Source organism: Rhinichthys klamathensis, unplaced genomic scaffold, assembly GCF_029890125.1.
Source record: "Rhinichthys klamathensis goyatoka isolate OS25496 unplaced genomic scaffold, OSU_Roscu_1.1 h1tg000009l_1, whole genome shotgun sequence".
In the NCBI taxonomy this organism is placed as follows: Eukaryota; Metazoa; Chordata; class Actinopteri; order Cypriniformes; family Leuciscidae; genus Rhinichthys; species Rhinichthys klamathensis.
The window spans coordinates 1,890,934-1,909,502 of record NW_026606562.1 but is presented as its reverse complement, the minus strand read 5'-3'; the positions used below and the strand labels follow the sequence as shown (position 1 = coordinate 1,909,502).

The 18,569-nt window shown below is 36.8% G+C and overlaps 2 protein-coding genes across 3 annotated transcripts in view; both read right to left on the bottom strand.

Annotated features, from left to right (window-relative positions):
- armh3 (armadillo like helical domain containing 3) overlaps positions 1 to 18,569 on the bottom strand; it is a 138,640-nt gene that overhangs the window by 101,632 nt on the left and 18,439 nt on the right. The gene's annotated exons all lie outside the window — the stretch shown is intronic.
- pfn2b (profilin 2b) lies at positions 1,224 to 10,296 on the bottom strand. Of its 2 annotated transcripts, XM_056260555.1 has the most exons (4): positions 9,984 to 10,287; positions 5,176 to 5,368; positions 1,424 to 1,610; positions 1,224 to 1,378 (listed from the first exon to the last, which is right to left on the bottom strand). In XM_056260555.1, exons 1-3 carry the CDS (start codon positions 10,113 to 10,115, stop codon positions 1,513 to 1,515), a joined length of 423 nt encoding a protein of 140 aa, XP_056116530.1. In that variant the 5' UTR covers positions 10,116 to 10,287; the 3' UTR covers positions 1,224 to 1,378; positions 1,424 to 1,512. The 2 variants fall into 2 exon arrangements, with proteins under 2 accessions (XP_056116530.1, XP_056116531.1); XM_056260556.1 differs by lacking the exons at positions 1,224 to 1,378; positions 1,424 to 1,610 and adding an exon at positions 1,679 to 1,988 and having other exon boundaries at positions 9,984 to 10,296.

Below are 18,569 nucleotides of genomic sequence, written 5' to 3'. Positions count from 1 at the left end.
CCAACTTTTCCATTTCTTTGTGTGCAAAATAGGACTTTTTGTTTGTGCAATGAAACATTTGTTTTCCATTAACATTTTCCAATTGTTGTACAAACTAAGGATATTCTAGCTTATCATCTACTTTGAGAAAAACAGACTCCTAATGAAATGACCCCTTTAAAATAACATGCAGCAAAAGAAACAGACGAGTAATTTGGTTGGAATAGATTTATTTAATTTGTCTGTAAACAAGGTGGTGAGATTAATTTATGGCATTTCTTGGTTTATGCATATGAAATCAGACATATCAGACTGTATCCAAGATGTATGAAAAAAGTACAGGGAGACAAGAAATGAACAATAGTCGAGAGGTTTTGAACCTGTACAAATATTCTGTAGATACTAAAAACCCCTGAACCAAGAACTGATAGAATCCTTTGGGAAGCTGTCTGAATCAATAGCAACAGATTCGCTCTACATTATGGCACAGAATACACATTATGATTGGAGTGAGTGTTACACATTTGGACTTGATAAAACATCAAGTTTTGAGAGACATGACTCGAAGGCAATTTATCCCACAGTCATGACAATTCATTCATGGGTTAAATTCAATTCAAGTGTTGAAAGAGCTGGCCAAACAAGACCGAAGTCTTATTTGTGTCCAGACGCTAGTGTTTCGTTGGTCAACGTAGTGTGTAAATAACCCAAGCAATGAGGAAAATTGGTCCAAATGAAAGAATTCAAACTGTATACTCCAAGCGCCTACACCGTCTCAAATGGCAGTCGTCTTGAAAATAAAAAAGATATATTACATAAGCTAGCAAAACAAGTGCAATGACGGAATGTCCATGAACATTCAATATGGGGTTGATGGGAGAAAATGCTACCGAAGCCCAAAAACCACTGCACTCAACGGACCGCCAGCTATTTAAGAGCTCGACCTCCCTATCCATGAATGTTAGCGCGACAAAGGGAACGAATATGAATCTGTCATTCAGGAAGTGTCGCATCTACAGGTAGAGTTGAGGCGCCAATGACGACAAACTTTGGGTTGAGGGAAAACTAAAGAAATGGACATTTGTTAGCGCAGACGGCATATTTAATTTGGCGCTAATGACAATTGGTGTCAAATTAAAAGTGCCGCCCATCCCGACTAAGGTCCATTCAAAGATATGCATACACTCGACCTTTCGGGAATTTTAGTTTAGCTCAAGCCCTTGGTAAAAAACTAAACACCCAAAATGTTCGTTTTTGTTTCATGAATAAGCAGAAATGAGACTTACATTTTGTCTTAAATGCATCATGTTTAGCAATATGGGAACGAACAATAAATGGGCATATATGGGACGGGGTTATAAAGTAATTGGGGAAAGGATGGGTTTGGGTAGAAAAAGAAGTGTATTTATTTATTTCGAACATGTATAGGAAACAGAAAGTTGAAATTAGAGTTGAAAACAAATAAACGATTAAGCAAATCTCTCCTAGAAAGGTTAGTGTTGGTAGGAATGAGCGGCTAGGTGGGCGGGTGTCTTAATATCCAGATTTCCTCAGGTATTCAGCCATTTGATACGCTTTCTTGTTGAGCAGCCCTCCATGGGTACCTTCCTTGCCCATGACTATAACCAATGCTGGAGTACACAAGGAAAAAAACAAACAAGAACAAAAATCAACAAACTTGAGGGGCGGGGGAAAAAAAGAAACAACTTTCCCAACTCAAAAAAGGGATGCAATTGTTGACACAAGATTCATTACCCTTCCTTGCCATTAAGATGTCCAAAAACTTTAAATGTGTTTCAATGGGGGGGGTGGGGGGGGGATATCTTCACAGCTTATTTTGGGAACGTGGGTGACTTGTTTTTTTTCCCTCCCTAAATTTCACTACTTGATCAAGAAAAAAGAAAGAAGAAGCTAAAACCCTGAATCTCTCAAGTATTTTGCCATTGAATATGCCTTCTTATTCAAGCCGCCTCCGTGGACCCCTTCTTTGCCCATTACAAGAACCAAGACTGAAAGAGAAAGACAGAGAAAGGAAGTTAAGAGGACAGGGAAATCCCAGCCCTGGAGAAAAAAGCCAAAGCAAGATCAACAAGCTGAGATAGGACAGAATCAAAAGCAGAAAGAGATCAGGATAACAGGCATGCGGAGTGAAAGATCGCGGGCTAGAGGAAACACCTTTATATTCAGCTACGACTGGCAACACCTTTTAATAACTTTCATTAACATTTACCATATTCTGCGAGGTTTATGGCACTGATCATTTTAAAAATAAAGCTTTGTTCGGCACTTAAGGACCGCTGGGAGTTATATATATATATATATAGTTAATAACTAAAGTAATGATTGACGACGGGCCGCTATGCACATCTGAGGTGGTAATATGGCATTAATTTATTATCAATTATCCCGCTTTATACCACGATCACCACATCTTAAGATTTACATGTTTTTATCTCACAAGTTTTTCATCCTTACAACACTTAAAGGTGCTCTATGTAACTTTTCTACTAAAATGAATCCTTTTTTTATTGCCTGTGTGTGAAGGGGTTGTAATCACACATTACAATGATCCACTTGTCGAGTTTTGCTATTACCTCTGAAGGCCAGTATTCCTATTTCTATGTGAAGTCTCCGGGTCGGATTTACCGCGAAATCCAACGGATGTGACGTGCACGCGCGCTCCCGAGCCTCTCTCCTTATATACAGTCTATTGTAGACGGTCAGGGAGTTACGTCCGGTTAAAGGCGCACGTTTTTCGGCTTATATCTCAGTCAATCTTTGATCAATATTCCCAAGACTCTAATCGTTCGTAGTGCTGGACGGGGCCTTTCGAACGAGCCCACCCCCGAGGTCCAACTCGCCCGGCTCCCCGAGTTATAGCCGTTCGAAATCGGGGGTCCCAGCGAGCGGCGATCCGGTAGGGGGCATCCCCGAGGCCCGCCACTCTAGCGTTCGGGCAAGGGTTCCCCTGGGACCTCCTCCCCCGAATTTGAGCTCTCTGGGTCTTTGCGTTCCAGAGATACGAGCGATTTTCTTCTGAGATCGTGACGTCACCGGCGTCCGCAATTTTGCAGCGCGCCCGATGGTTTTCTGCTAATATCTCCGCGAAAACACCACCAAAAACTATGGAACTTATATGGTTCTTTTCAGCTCGACTAGATGGTCCCAACGAGCTCGGTGCTCGCCGAATCCGTCAAGTATTCGCCGAGATATTTGCGTAATAGACGGTATTGTCTATGAGTTCAAGCACGAGCGCTCTTGTAAAATTTGGTTGCAATCTGAAACATCACCACTAGAGGCCGCTAAAAGTTACATAGAGCATCTTTAAATGAAACTACTTCATTTGTAAATGATTTGCCTGTAATGCGGTGAAGACCTGTAGATGCTTCACGTTTCAACACCTTATTAATGCGAATCAAGAATTCAACAGCACTGAGATATAAAGAAAGTTATTATAGTTAGGGATGTCCCGATCCGATCACGCGATCGGAAATCGGGCCCGATCACGTGGTTTCAGACTTGATCGGAATCGGACGTTACCTCCCGATCAGGACTCGGATATATGTAAATTAGGGGTGTAACGGACAAAATCCGCGCTGGCGCGACCACCACAACGTTGCGCAACATCAAATGGCAAGCGTAATGAAAGCGGAACGAAACTGCGCTACTCATTATATGCTTCACGGACCGTTTATCAGTGCGGACCAGCAACATCCGTGCAGCGCGAGATCAAGCGACACTGTGCTAAGAGATCCAGTAAAGAAAACATTTGAATTCGCCACTGAAGTAATAACATCGCTGCGAGATCTAGTGAGAAGCATTCACATTTCTCCGTTATTAACCGTAGATCTCTATTAGATCAAACAGCGCTGACATGGGAACCAGGAGAAACATTGTGCCGTGAATGAACATGGATTTAATGTTGCACTTCAAAACTCAAATATTATATAAATATATATTTAAATGTTATTTTTAATGTGATGACCAAAACATTATTTGTTAATTCTTCAAAGATAACCCCCATTTATAAACCTGAAAGTTTCAACATGTAGGAAAACTCAAACTTATTTAAAAATAGTTTTTCTTTTAATAAATAGGAAATTTCTCTGGCATTTCTTTGTTTTTGCTGTATCGTACCGCAAATTTTGTGAACTGTTACACCCCTAATGTATATATATATATATATATTCTCATTTTTTTATACACTTTTAAAACATTTTTATTTTTTGTTTACATATGTCTGCCAGGTATTTTAAGTTGAGGAGCTATTTGTTTTTATATTAGACTTTTTCTATATTTACTGTTGAACTAAAGTCCAAAAGTGAAGATTTTATGTTATTTATTACTTGATTGTTCAAGCTACCTCACAGAAGTGCTCTGTTTGTTAACAGTTGTTGAATGTTAAAATAAGGTGAATTAAATAAAAAAATAAGGAACATCCTGGATCTGTTTTTTCTCTCTTCTTTATTCTTTTTTTATGTATTATATAAGTATCGGATCGGGACTCTGTATCGGTAGATACTCAAAATCAAATGACTCGGACTCGAGGGCAAAAAAACCTGATCGGGACATCCCTAATTATAGTGTTACCATTTCGATTAGGTCTGTTGGTCCAGTAAATGACCAAACATTTAACTTATTTGAACATTTAAATGCAAGTATGTGAAATCAAAAGCAGGAAAGCAGGTTTAGTTCCTCTCCTCAACACATGCAGTGAGATTGATTCACGAAGGAACATTTTTATTTTCAGGAAACAGGAAAACCTTTCGCATTTTAAAGTGCAATAGACCCAAGAGGTGTGTTTGATTAGCAGAAACGCATGCAACTGAGAGGGAATGTACCTCAACAGGTCTCAGAGACTTCCTCAACACTCGTGATCAACAGAGGCCGTGTGAAATGACTAGCTAGTCAATGAGATGTTACTTTTAGATTGGTTTTATTCTCCCAAACTCCTGGCGTTACTTTGCAACACCAAATTCTAAAGGCTTTAGATGGCATTTGTCGTCTATTTTTAGCTCTTTCAACCTATTTAAAAACTTTACTTTCACTTATTAAAAGAGCCCCATATGAAATACAGTATTTGAAAGGTTGACATCTACATTGCTATATTATCCATCTACCATTGGAAAAAAATAAATAAATGTAGTTATTATGAATAAAAGGTAAATGTGAAGGAATATAAGAAAGGGCTACTACCTTTGGCAGCTTTCCCGACAGTAATGTTGTATGTTGGCTCTCCTCCTTGACTCTTCGTCCGTATGTCCATCGTCCAGTCACTGTCGACGTGGAGACTGTCCCGGATAACCGAGCACTTCTTTAAACCTAAGGTCAGGCCGTGGGTGAAGAAACTTTCTCGGTCTTTCCCTACTAGGACGTCGATTTCTGTTGGCTGATATTAGAAAAAAAAAAAAACATTAGTTGTGGAACTGCATCTTCTTGTCTAGTCTTTTACATTTTATTATGGATTAATGATCAGCCAAATGCAAATCAACAAATGTAGGAAGGCAGGTAGATGAATTATGGAAAGATCCATGCAGATAATTTGGATAAACTAAAGAGACAGAAGTGGAACTTTGCACTTGACATCAATGAATCATTAAGACTGCATCAAAAGTTCATTATGCAGTTTCATACTAAAGCCTCCGAGAGTCAGTATGGTGGGCTAGTCAGTCAGTGAAACTCACTGTTATTGTGCAACATTTTCACTTTCAGTGTGGACAGACGAACGACAGGCTGCTGGAAACACAACTGTTGACATCTGCCGGACAACTCCATTGAGATTTCATGAGGCGTCTCATTTGTGAAATGCATGAACAGCTCAAAGTCATTTCTAAAGCAAGCAGTTTTCTGTTGGTCAATGTGGTGCGTTTGCGTGACCAATTTGAACTATGAACGAAATATGTGAGGGGAACCTTTTATCGCCCTCACACAAAACGCTGATCGATTGAAATTACTGGATTTTACCCATAAAATTATACAGATTTGCGCAAAACTTTTGGGATTTTTTTCTAAATGCCGATTTTAAAAAAAGACAGCATTTCCATTAACCGATGTTTTTCCCTCTCGCGATAAGTCATTCCAGAAACCAAGGCAGCGGATGTTACAGGTTTACGTATATCGCAGCCACCGTATTAGCCATTATTTTGAAGGGAAGGAGACGTAGGCGTGTATACAAGCATTATTGGCAAGTAAAGCCCCTTATACTTGGGAGCGGCTCATATGAGCCGTTTCTGGGTGTTCCTCCCTCATATCTGCTGAAGGTCTTGATAAATTGTGGCATTTCTTTGTTGTTTAGAGTCCAGTATTCCCATGATACGTTTGTCTTTTAGGAGTTTAATGAAGAACTCGGTCTCGTCTTCTGTCCAGACATACCGCGCCTTCTTTAAAGAGTGATCGACTGATACGTACGCCAGCTGACCTGTAAAGGCAAAAAAAATACTTTTTCGAATTGCCTGAAAAACCACCTCATGCGAGCGCAAAAACTCTTGTGAGATACATATGGGAGTTTTTGTGAAATTGAGGCATGGCTAATGGCTCCTTGTTTTACTGTTATACGGTAGGCGGCGCTATTACACATCTTCTGAAAGAGTACTGAATCTCCTGATCAAAATGTTGCTTTTTTATGAAACTTACCAAAATTCAAGTGTTGATTAAAAAAAAAGAATGCATGAAGCATAAAAAGGGTTTGTTTAAAAGCAGAAGCTTTGTTCTTGCTTTTGATATTTCGCATGTTCAGATATTCATCCAACAAAATATTCTGGGGGCCATGAAATTGTGAAAAGTTTAAAAAAATGCTGGCACTGACTGACAACTTTCCTCAAAAACGCTGGCGGGGAAAGAGTTAGTGAGTTCACATTCGCACAATTTTGTGGGCAAAAAGGCCCATTGTCAATAGTGTAGCGATGCATGAAGCGCAGCTCACGCCGAAGTCCCAGTGAATTTGCGCGACCAACTTGAAGCAGTTGCGAAATCTGCGTGGGAAAATCTTTTGCCCAAAGGTAAAATCCTCAATCACGTGGATTCCTTTTAAATGACTTGATTTTGACCTTGAAAACTTGCTGAACACCCGCATGCGTGACCGCACCTTTGCTTAACTAGTCATGCAGACAAACCAACAGCTAGACCATTTTGACTATTGGTTGTCCAACAATGACTAAATATGCTCTATTTTGATCATAGATGTTTATTTCTAGAGTTCTCTGAACATTTAAAAGGATATTTCTGGAGTATGATGAAAGCACAGCTCATTTGTTCCTTAAAAGGAGCTTCTACTCGACAAATCTGGGAAACATTCGGCCTAACCCTCAAACTGGAATGCATTAATCACATTAAACATTGGTTTTATTTGTCAAACGCTGAAAGATCAAGTCTGAACGTGCAGTTTTCTTATTGGTTTCATTGTCGTTTGCTCATCACAGCAGCTCCTCTTTTTGTTCTGGCTCACTACGAATCTACCGAGCCTTTTTCCCTGAGGCCAAACCACTAAAAGCAGCTACTCTTCGGTGAGAATCAGCCAGCTGATGTTATTTCCAGGAAGGTTCGGAAGCGCTGGTATGGCAGTGGACACAGTCTCAACTAACTTTAACTCTTAAGAAGCCTTTTTAAACTCATACTTGGCCAGCAACACAGGAACCTAAGAGGCAAAACCCACTCTGACTGCCATTCCCAACCCGTGCGACTGGCTGAGGCTGTCAAGCTTTAACGGAAGAAGTCCTACAGGTTTGGAGCAACATGAGGTGACTCAATTTTGGGATGGAGACGCCTTACAACAACAACTTGATTCATTTGAGCCTCAGTAATAATTCAGTAAGGTGAAAGTTTCTAAGGAAGAAAGATAAAAGTACACACACAACAACTTTTACAATCTCATTCCATAGTGAAAACCCATTAAAACTGTCCTTAATAGACTCCTATTCCTACAGCACTGCAGTCAACCTCCAATATAAGGATCCCTTCACCTTCTAACCATTGAATTCCCATGAGTTTTCCAGTCTTTTAAGTTTTTTTTCCTCCATCTTGACAGTTCTTGTTAGAATTACTCACCAAGAGCAATATCTAGCGGAAGAAATGTTTCAGAACCGAGCCTAACAAGAAGAAAACAACTCTGATTTTGAAATTACCCAGACCTTCAATTCAGTTTTAAAGTTCCTTAATATTTCCAGGTACTCCATGACCATAGGAACCCTGCAAGTATCTTCACGCCGAACGTCACATGAACAAACGGGAAAACAGGTTTTCGCATCCGCCCGTCAGAAAGTGTTAACAGCAGTAGAAAATGACAGCGATATAAAAGGGACGTTTAAGGTAATCAGCTAACCAAGCTATTTCTTTTTATTCCATACCCAGATAGCACAGGTGTGTCAGTAAGATGTCTGCTAAAGATCTGTTAATCTGGAAAGCATTTGCTGTGTAAAAACAGCTAATAAACGTCGTAGAAAAAAAAAACAGTGTTTTACAAATCTTAAAGACATCTTCTAAATGTCTATAATATGACATCTTACAATAGGAAATGTCTTATTGCAGATGAGCAAACACTCTCAAAAATACATCTTGCAGATGTAGCTGACATCAAATAGACATCTCCGAGATGTACTTGTGCTATCAGGGTATTAATATCCGAATATTAGTGATAAGAAGAAAAATAACATTTTTAGATATCAATATGCATAATGGTCATCTTTGGCAGCTCATTTGAAGGCATCTTGAGTAAAACGGCTTTATTAATTTAATGAGGGCCTGAATCTGAAACGATGCAACCCGTTTTACAGAATACGGAAGTTATGAATAAATGTCATGAATGAATACATTTGTACAGAATACTTATATGTCAGCTATACATCTGATATTGATGAAAATGAAAATCCTGTCATCATTCATCAACCCACATGTTGTTCCAACCCGTATGACTGACTATCTTCTGTGGAAGATAAAAGATGTTATTCTGAGAAATTTCTGTATCCAAGTATCCATTCAATGAAAGTCATTGGCCACCAAAACTATTTGATTACCAACATTAATATATTATTTTGAATAATATGAAAGCAAGCCTTACATGTTTGGAACGGCATGAGAGTAAGATATTGAATTAATAGATTTTTATTTTTTAATTTTCGGCGATCCCTTTAACCTGTTAACATAAATGTAAAACGAATGTTTACATATTTTAACCTTATATGCAGCCATCGAATGCGGGGCATTAAGCTGGGGAAAGTAAAGGACGGTGTGATAAATAAGCCTGTTATTAGATGAATTAACACCATGATTAACACCCGTTTATTGAGCGCCATCTTGGACTGGCAGGTACTGCGAGGATCCCGCATTCACGAAGGACTTTACGCACATTCCGCGGCGGAATGACCCGTGTGTTCCCGTACACAAGTGTGTGAGCGTAGTCTGGTGATCTAAGAGTCTGATCGGCCTGTTTGCACTAACAACACCACCCTCTTTATGACTGCAAAACACATTTCTTTAACTTTAAACCTTCTCAATCTTAACTTCTAACGCTCGACACTTGATTTTTAACGTCTCAACGTCCTGTATTTCGTTTTTTCGATGAAGACATCCAGTTAACCTCGATGATACAGCGACAGGATTTAGCCTAAATAAAAAATAAATAAAAAGTATACAATAAACTTTAATACTTGATGAAAAAATCCTCTCCAAATTAAACATCTGGTGTTCAATTTGCTTTTGTCCAGCCAGTGTTAGCTTTCATTCCCACTCAAGCTGATCAGGCCCTGGATTTCTAACAAACTGTTTATTTCGGCTCGTTTTTAAACCAACTCGTTTAAACCACACTTCAATCTACGCGATGTAAAATAAACCGCGTCTGATGCGTATTAAATTAAGCTGCATTTCTGCGCTTTAGCTCCAGCTAAACAGCAGTTTAGAGGCGCATTGCGAGTCTAGGGAGGCAGACTGACACACAGCCACAGTTTTCAGTCAATGACTAACGTTACATATGCAGCAGGAAGAGAGCTGTTGTGTTAATAACACTTATTTACCGTGATGTTTATGAACGTCCCCCCCTCCTGCGCTGCCCACACGTATTTTGAGTCCGAGTTGCACCCAACAATGGCGGAGTCCTGGCAGCTGCCATCCGACATCAGGTTATCCACGTAGCTCTGCCACGACATGTTCGCCTTCTGGTTTCAAACGCTCACACACGACACTTGCTCTGAAAAGACGGGACTGACAGTCTTGTGCGGTCTCAGTTTGCGGTTACCGTATATTTGTGAGAGTCCCGTCCTGTCCTGCACGCCCCCTTCTCTAATGTGAGTTTGAGCAGTAAAGAGTCCCGGCTGTACGGCACTCTGGGTGTAGTCCCTCAAATATCCCTCCGCGTAGGCTCGCCATTAGACTGCGGTCCAGTAGGACAAAGCCATGTGCGCGGATTGATACACTCTCTGATTGGACGAATGAGTGCGAATGAGAAAGTTAGTTAATGCGTGTAATATATTATTTAAATACTGAAAACATTTTTTTTTTTACATGATGCTTGGACTATTACTTATAAAGTCACCATGAAATAAAAATTCTTATTTTTTAAATAAATATTGCAGTATTTATTATAAATGTTTTATCCGTGCACATCATTATTTTTTTATTTTTTTAATTCATGTGTCCTCGTAGTCTTTAATCAAAATAGACCCGTTTTCACATTTTCAGGGTTTTCAGAAACGGAAGTCGTCGTAGTTGTGTTGAACTTCTATGAGAGACTACATTAAATAAATATTTGTTTGTGTTTCCATTTGCTTGATTAGCAAAAGAAAAACTCCACAATAGTGTTTTCATAACTTTCAAAAAGAGTAAAAAAATAAAAAATAAAAAACATATACAGAGAGATTGGTAATGGCAGCCGGAAGAGAGAAAGAAATGTTACCGTCACTCCCACAGCCGCCAACACTTTACGTTAACTAGTTTTTTTAAAATTAGATAAACATGTAAAATAATACAAACTACAGTGTTATAAATGTACATTAAAAAAATATAAAAATTTAAATATAAGAAACTTCGCAGGATTTACGATGCTGATGATGACCGTAACAACGCGTCATCACAGTTTTTTTCAAGCATTTAATTAGGATCTTTTTTTCTTTTTTACTTTCCTCTTGCAACTACTGACACGAGAGCGGGACAACCTGTCACTCACATGAGATCGATCAGTGGTTCCTCCCTACATTTGTACTTGTTCGCGAAGAAGTTTCACTCGGATACACGTCACAATAGGGAAGAAAAGACTATCAACATATGTTTCATGCCTAATTTCATTTTGTTATAGTTGACAGTAAACATAGCTTGCCATTGTATTCCCATTTCGGGCCTTTCCCTTCAAACAGTGTTTACAGAGCTCCGGCCAGCGCCCTGTCCTCGTGACAGCAGTGATTCAGCAGAGACACGCCTCACGGAGGCACTAACATTTAGGCTGAAATCGAGACATATGTGCTTCAATGTCAGTTGCAACACCTGGGGAAGAACTCTGTTTAGGATGGACGGGACACATATGGATAGTGGAAGAGATTTTTATTAACAATCGAGCTTATTAACATCATTTCTGACTGGCTCTACATCTTTGTATCATCCAGCACTGACACGCTTATGAAACGTGAGACGTGAAAAACCAGAATTGCTCTGAAATGTTGTCACAAATATCATGGCCTCTTACGACCTCTTATGAACGAATCCTGTAACGACACAATTTGAAGACTTCATATTAGAAAGTCAGTCAGGGCCTACATTTTATTTTAATTATATTTTTAGTACGCCCTATAGATGGAGCTGCTTATATATATATATATATATATTTTTTTTTTTTATTGTCTTAATTTCATATTTGCATCGGTCTGTTTTACCTGGGACAAAGTGTCCGTGTTCTTGTAAGTGAACAGAGCGATTATTAAAGCAGCGATTCAAATGCAGTATAATTTCCCAGAGGCTTGAAGCAAATATTTATATACAAAATAGCTGATATTTTCCATAAAGGCCTATGTGTGTTATTCTTTTTAACACAGCCTCTTCTGAAAAAAGCAAACCGTTTTACTAGTCCAGTGCTGGGTACAAATTACACACAAATTGTAGTTAGTAATGTGATCTAGATCACTCATTTTAGGTAATGTATTCTGTATACTTTTAGATGACTTTTGACCTAACTCATTTATCCCATTGATTTGAATAGATGAACTTGTACCATATAAAAAACAAAGAGAAAAATATATATATTCCATTCTTTGTTATCAAGTGCATTAAATATTAAATTACTCTTATCGTTACAGACTGCGGTTCGTGATGGAACTGCAGAGGATTTGTGAGTTTAATGAAAATTAAAAAAAATTTTAAATAAAAATAAAACATTTACTAAAAAAAACATTTGTTTATCTGCACGTCATGTGACCATTAACCGACATCAGAGAACAGTGAACTTCGTTTGTCTTCGTATTTATTATTATTCTTGACCTAACTTATTATCTTAAAGTCTTTGGGGTTACTTCAAGTAAATATTGCTGCTGACAGGAAAGTTGGGGAATCCCTGCATTGCATAGCTGAAATTATGTTTTGAAGATTTTAACGTGTTTGAAAGACAAAATCCTTCCAAAGACAGTAATACATGGTTAAATGACTCACTGAGTGATAATTCAAATAATAATTAATGTGGAGCTGACTAGATTTGCAATGTTGCGAAAACACTTGTTTTCAGTGATCAAATGCTGTGGGTCTCAGTTTTCAGAGATAGTCACATGACCAGTGTGTGATGGTCACATGACCAGTGTGTGATAGTGACATGACCAGTGTCTGATGGTGTGTGTGTGTGTGTGTGATTCCACAAACCTGGAAAACCTTCTGAACGTATATAAGCAGTGACGTTTTTAGAAAGGAACATTTAAAAGATAAAAAGGAAGTAGTTGGAAGAATAAATGAATTATGAATAATTTACTGCCATTGTGAAAATAACATGTAAGCAATAAAAAAGTAACTGTAGTCTGATTACGAGTATTTTAAAATTTAATATAATCTAATTACAAGTTAGTTAGTGTTCATGAATGCAAAGTTACTCACAGTCAACTGAATGTGCTAATGGACCATTTACATTTACATTTACATTTATGCATTTGGCAGTCGCTTTTATCCAAAGCGACTTACATTGCATTTCAAGGTACACATTTACATTCACATTTTTTTTCTTGCATTCCCTGGGAATGGGACCATAAAGTGTCTCCAGGATTTCTCAAACACAAAACTACGGAAGCGTATTGCATTCACTTGAGGGAAAAAAATCGACTCTTTTTGAATTAACGAGTTAATTATCTCAGAATTACGAGATATTTTTTCATGTAAAAAATATGTTTTTGCTCTGTTTTTCTGAATTAATGATTTAATTATCTCAAAAAACTCATTAATTCATAAAAACAGAGTGAAAAAAATGTTTTTCAAGAAAAATGTATCTCATAATTCTGAGATATTAACTAGTAGATTTGAGTAGATATTAGTAGATTTTTTTCCTCAAGTGAATGCAATATACGCTTCCGTAATGCTGCGCTAGCGACCTCTTGTGAATAAAGCTTGCACATCAAATGTGCAGATCAGCAACAATAAAATAAAATATATGATCTATGTTGTGAGATTTCAGAGTTATTGACATATATGTGTTTTACAGATATGATTTTACATGAGTGACAACAGTCACTGAACCTGCCATTACACCAGTGTCTGGGTTTCAGTCAACAGTTAAACAGTAACAAAGAAGCCCAAAACAGCTCATTAATAGAGCTAAAGTATAATATCACATTTAAAAAAGTTTTTTAAAAAATCAAACATTATTTTGAACAACAATTTGTACATTTTAATAATTAATAACTAACATCATAACATTCAAAGCTTGACATGTAGGCCTATTTGTGCAAATGCCCTCGCATTGATACTGTAGTGCGACAGTGTTCTTCAGTGTTATATACTGTTGAGTTTATTTGTCAGTCTTTGATTTTAACAGCAAAAATATGACGATTTTGTCAATTTGGAAAATATAATTCACAAAAGCAATCTATTTTTAAAACAGCTTTGAATTAGGCTAAGTGTTTAAACTATTAGATTTAAGTTTAACTGGAAATTGTATAGTTACTGAGAGTTTTAGTTAAAATATATAAATATAAATATATAAATATACACAGTGCTGCTTGAAAGTTTGTGAACCCCTTGCAGAATCTGTGAAAATGTGAATAATTTTAACAAAATAAGAGGGATCATACAAAATGTATGTTATTTTTGACTTAGTACTGTCCTGAATAAGATATAAAAAATGTTTACATATAGTCCACAAGACAAAACATGTATAAAATGTATTATCATTTTTAAATGAATTATAAAAATTACTCCAGTTTTCCAGCATCTGTTGCACATGTGAACCAGAAGTGACGGTGTGGTTTTGAGATCCAACAAGGATCTCCGGGACTCAAACAAGCGAGTAAAAAAGGTTCACACACTCACTGATGCTCAGATGCATGAAGAGCCGGGGGTGAAAACTTTTGAAAAGGATGAAGATGTCCAAATTTGTCTCACCTTGTTTAAATATATATTTTTTTTTTATTTAGTATACGGCCCTTTGAAGCAACAGAAGATACTTGTTTCCCGGAGGACAAATTAAGTACAATTTACACTGATCTTCAAATTCAAAAAGTTTTCACCCCGGGCTTTTGCCTAATGATGGAAAGGGTTCAAATATGCAAAAGATGCTTGAAACCTGCATAATTTTATAATTCATTTAAAAATTATAATACATTTTTATAAATGTTTTGGAAACTGGAAGAATTGCCAGGTAACGACACAGTATTGAGAATCAAGCGTTCATAAACTTATCAACGGGGTAATTTTTTATAAATTCATCTATCTTTTTGTCTTGTGGACTAAACATCTTTTATGTAAAGTATCTTATTCAGGACAGTACTAAATCAAAACATTTTGTATGATCCCTTTTATTTTGTTAAAATTATACACATTTTTACAGATTTCAAGCAGCACTGTATTTATTTACAATGTGTTTAGCACCAGCAAAACTGCAGCAAATGTCAGCAATTTCAAGAATTAATTGATTTGTTTCTTTGAATTAATTCTATAAGTCATAAATCAGGGATTTCCTCCTCTAAACCTTTCCAAACATGTGGGATTTAGTTCAAATGTGTTTATTGTTTTTACTGCTGATACTGTTTTCTGTGCACCTGAAAGTCCACACTTGGAATCAAAGTTGTGACTTTACAGGAAATGAACAAGGAAAACCCTTTTAGAAATCTTGATATTTTTGTAGATTTGTAAAACTAACCTGCAGGTGCATCATCAAAAGAGATGTTTGAGACTTGGCCTTGGAAGACATGAAATTTGACTTGGACTCCTTCTCAAAAACACGTCTGGTTTCAGTAGACGTACAGGATGTTCACTTTCCATTTACAACCACAGAACTTTGGCCTAAAACTAACCAAACACTCTCATAATCTTTAAAAAAAACTATTCACTGACACAAGTCAAAAACCCCGACACCGTCATCCAGATTTAAAGGGTTAGTTCACCCAAAAATGAAAATTATGTCATTAATGACTCCCCCTCATGTCGTCCCAAGCCCGTAAGACCTCCATCCGGAAAACAGTTTAAGATATTTCAGATTTAGTCCGAGAGCTTTCTGTCCCTCCATTGGAAGTGTATGTACGGTATACTGTCCTTGTCCAGAAAGGAAATAAAGACAACAGAACCGGAAGACAATACAATACTGAATAAAGTCGTATTTTTGGTTATTTTTGGACCAAAATGTATTTTCAATGCTTCAAAAAATTGTAACTAACCCACTGATGTCACATGGACTACTTTGATGATGTCTTTATTTCCTTTCTGGACAAGGACAGTATACCGTACACACATTTACAATGGAGGGACAGAAAGCTCTCAGACTAAATCTAAAATATCTGAAGATGAACGGAGGTCTTACGGGCTTGGGACGACATGAGGGCGAGTCATTAATGACATAATTTTCATTTTTGGCCGGGGTGAACTAACCCTTTAACTTTGAACAACTCCGAATCTGTTGTCACACTGAAAAAAATGATCAATAAGTTATGACAACACATGTTTTACAGTGATCAAAAAAATATGATGAAACTCATCAAAATTTGATCAAAATGTAACTTTTTTTTGTTAAGATTCAACGCGTTTTTTAAAGTAAGTTGAAATAACTCAAACACCTAAGTTGATGCTACTTAAAAATTTAAGACAGACATTTTTTTCTTTCTTTACAGTGATCTTCCCATTTAGATTTTAAATTTAGAGAAATTCCCTCCAAACCTTTTTTTGTATATTAAAAGCTGTATGAACCGGATGAGACCGCAGTGCAAACCAAAGACAGTGTCTCTGTCTGGACGTGACACACAGCACCTGCTCCAGCCGCTCGACTCAAAGCCCTCGTGTGGCAAAGCGCGGACCGGATTGAGGACTTCAGGACAGCCAGCTAAAACAACACGCGTGTCCCGTGCGCCACGGGACGGAGGCAGAGACAACAAACAGTCGCATGTTGTGTAACTTCTGAGTGACACCAAATTCCCAAGCAACTTTTGTTGATATTTTGGACTTTCATAAACACTATTCTCCTTCAGGATTTACCGTTGAATCAACTATTTACTCTAGAAAGGAGTTACTCTAGAAAGCTACATCTGTGTCTTCTCATGTAAAGAAGCTTTACAAGTGTTTCTTTCAGTGTGTTGCTCGCTTTTCCACTGGTCTGTGGATCGGGAAGCGGAGAGGATGGTCACACTCAAAGGCATGCAAAACAAACACAGCCTCCTCTACTTATTGGAATAGACTCATGCCTAAAATAATGAGCTGAACTAATAAACAAACTCCGGCAAATATGTTTCTGTCTACACTCGCCGCATTCCTCCTCGCCCCCTGCGTGAACCTTTCCCGAAAGGCTAAACAAAGAAGAAATTGTATTTCGTAACATGATTTAAATGCTTGAAGAATGACTGGGCAAAAATCAATCAATCTATAGTTACGCATGAATTAAAACAAGATGGAATAACATCAGTTAATAGCATTTGCATTATTTTTGGAAATCACGTCCTTAGGTCTGCATGTTTATTTCAATGTCTATTAAAAGTGAAGTAATATAAAAATGATTTATGTTTTCACCAGAACGAACGGAAAACCTATTTGGTGGTGTCCTGTCTGCTTTCCAGAAGTAGCCTACATGAGGCACTCAATCCCCCTGTGTGTGACTCAGAGTTAGCAAACAGCATTCAACTAAAATAAATGGCAGAAATGTAAGATATGTAAATAGCAAAACAACCCTGTCTGGATGGAAAAACCAAAACAAAATATTGAAATATAATATAATTTTATATATATAGCCTATGTTTAAAATATGTTTAAAAACATTTAAAATACGTAACGTAATATAATATAAATTATATTACGTTACATTACATTACACTAGGCTATATTATATTATATTTGCAGTGCAGATTATAAACAACTGTCCTCAGAACAATAATTATTATGTCATATTATATTATTATATTATATTTGCAGTGCAGATTTTAAACACTTTTCACAGAACAATCATTATTATGTCATATTATATTATTATATTATATTTGTAGTGCAGATTTTAAACAACTGTCCACAGAACAATAATTGTTATATTATATTATATTAATTATATTATATTATATTATTATATTTGTGCATATTTTAAAAACTGCTAATTATTATATTATATTGTATATTATATTATAATATAATATTTGCAGTGCATATTTTAAACACTGTTCACGGAACACTTTTTATTCTATTATATTACATTACATTACATTACATTACATTACATTGTATTATATGATATTATATTATATTATATTATATTATATTATATTATATTATATTATATTATATTATATTATATTGTATTATTCACGGGTCGGTTGTGTAAATGCACGACGACGAAGGAGATTAAGTATAATAGTGTTTAATGATCAAACTCAGGAGATCAGACACAACGTAACATTGATGAAAACGGACAGAATGAGGGAGGACACGGGGTCACGGAGGAAACAAAGGGAACTAATAAGCTAATTGATGAGACAACAGGTGAATATAATGACTAATCAACAACACAGAGACGCTAGGTCACAGGGAAACAATGAAACAGCATATGTATGTATAATTATAATATATTATTATAGATGCAGTGAGGATTTTAAACAGTGTTCACAGAACAATAATTATATTATATTGTATTATTATATTTAGCTATTATATTATATTTACAGTGCAGATTGTAATCACTGTACACAGGCGAACATAATTTATTAGGCTATATTATATTATAGTGCTGGTTTTAATCACTTTACAAAGGAGAAAAAACAATTAAATTAATTAGTTATTAAAATAATAAGATTATCAGAGAGTCCAAGAAGAAAAAGTGTAATAAAAAGCTTTTGGGATGTGTGGAAAAAGTATGTATGCCGTCTGATTCCCCCTAACATTTATTTTGACAAGAAAACAAGAATATTGCGTAGCGATCGGTATTCCCGACGCACTTACGTCCGCCTGTGCGCAGT

What these genes read in the sequence shown, in the direction of transcription:
- pfn2b (XM_056260556.1), bottom strand. Translation starts at nt 10,115, where the DNA reads ATGTCGTGGCAGAGCTACGTGGATAACCTGATGTCGGATGGCAGCTGC. An exon ending in GGACGTTCATAAACATCACG is followed by an intron (nt 5,369 to 9,983) that starts GTAAATAAGTGT and finishes TTCTAATATCAG; the next exon opens with CCAACAGAAATCGACGTCCT. An exon ending in TGTCGGGAAAGCTGCCAAAG is followed by an intron (nt 1,989 to 5,175) that starts GTAGTAGCCCTT and finishes TTTCTCTTTCAG; the next exon opens with TCTTGGTTCTTGTAATGGGC.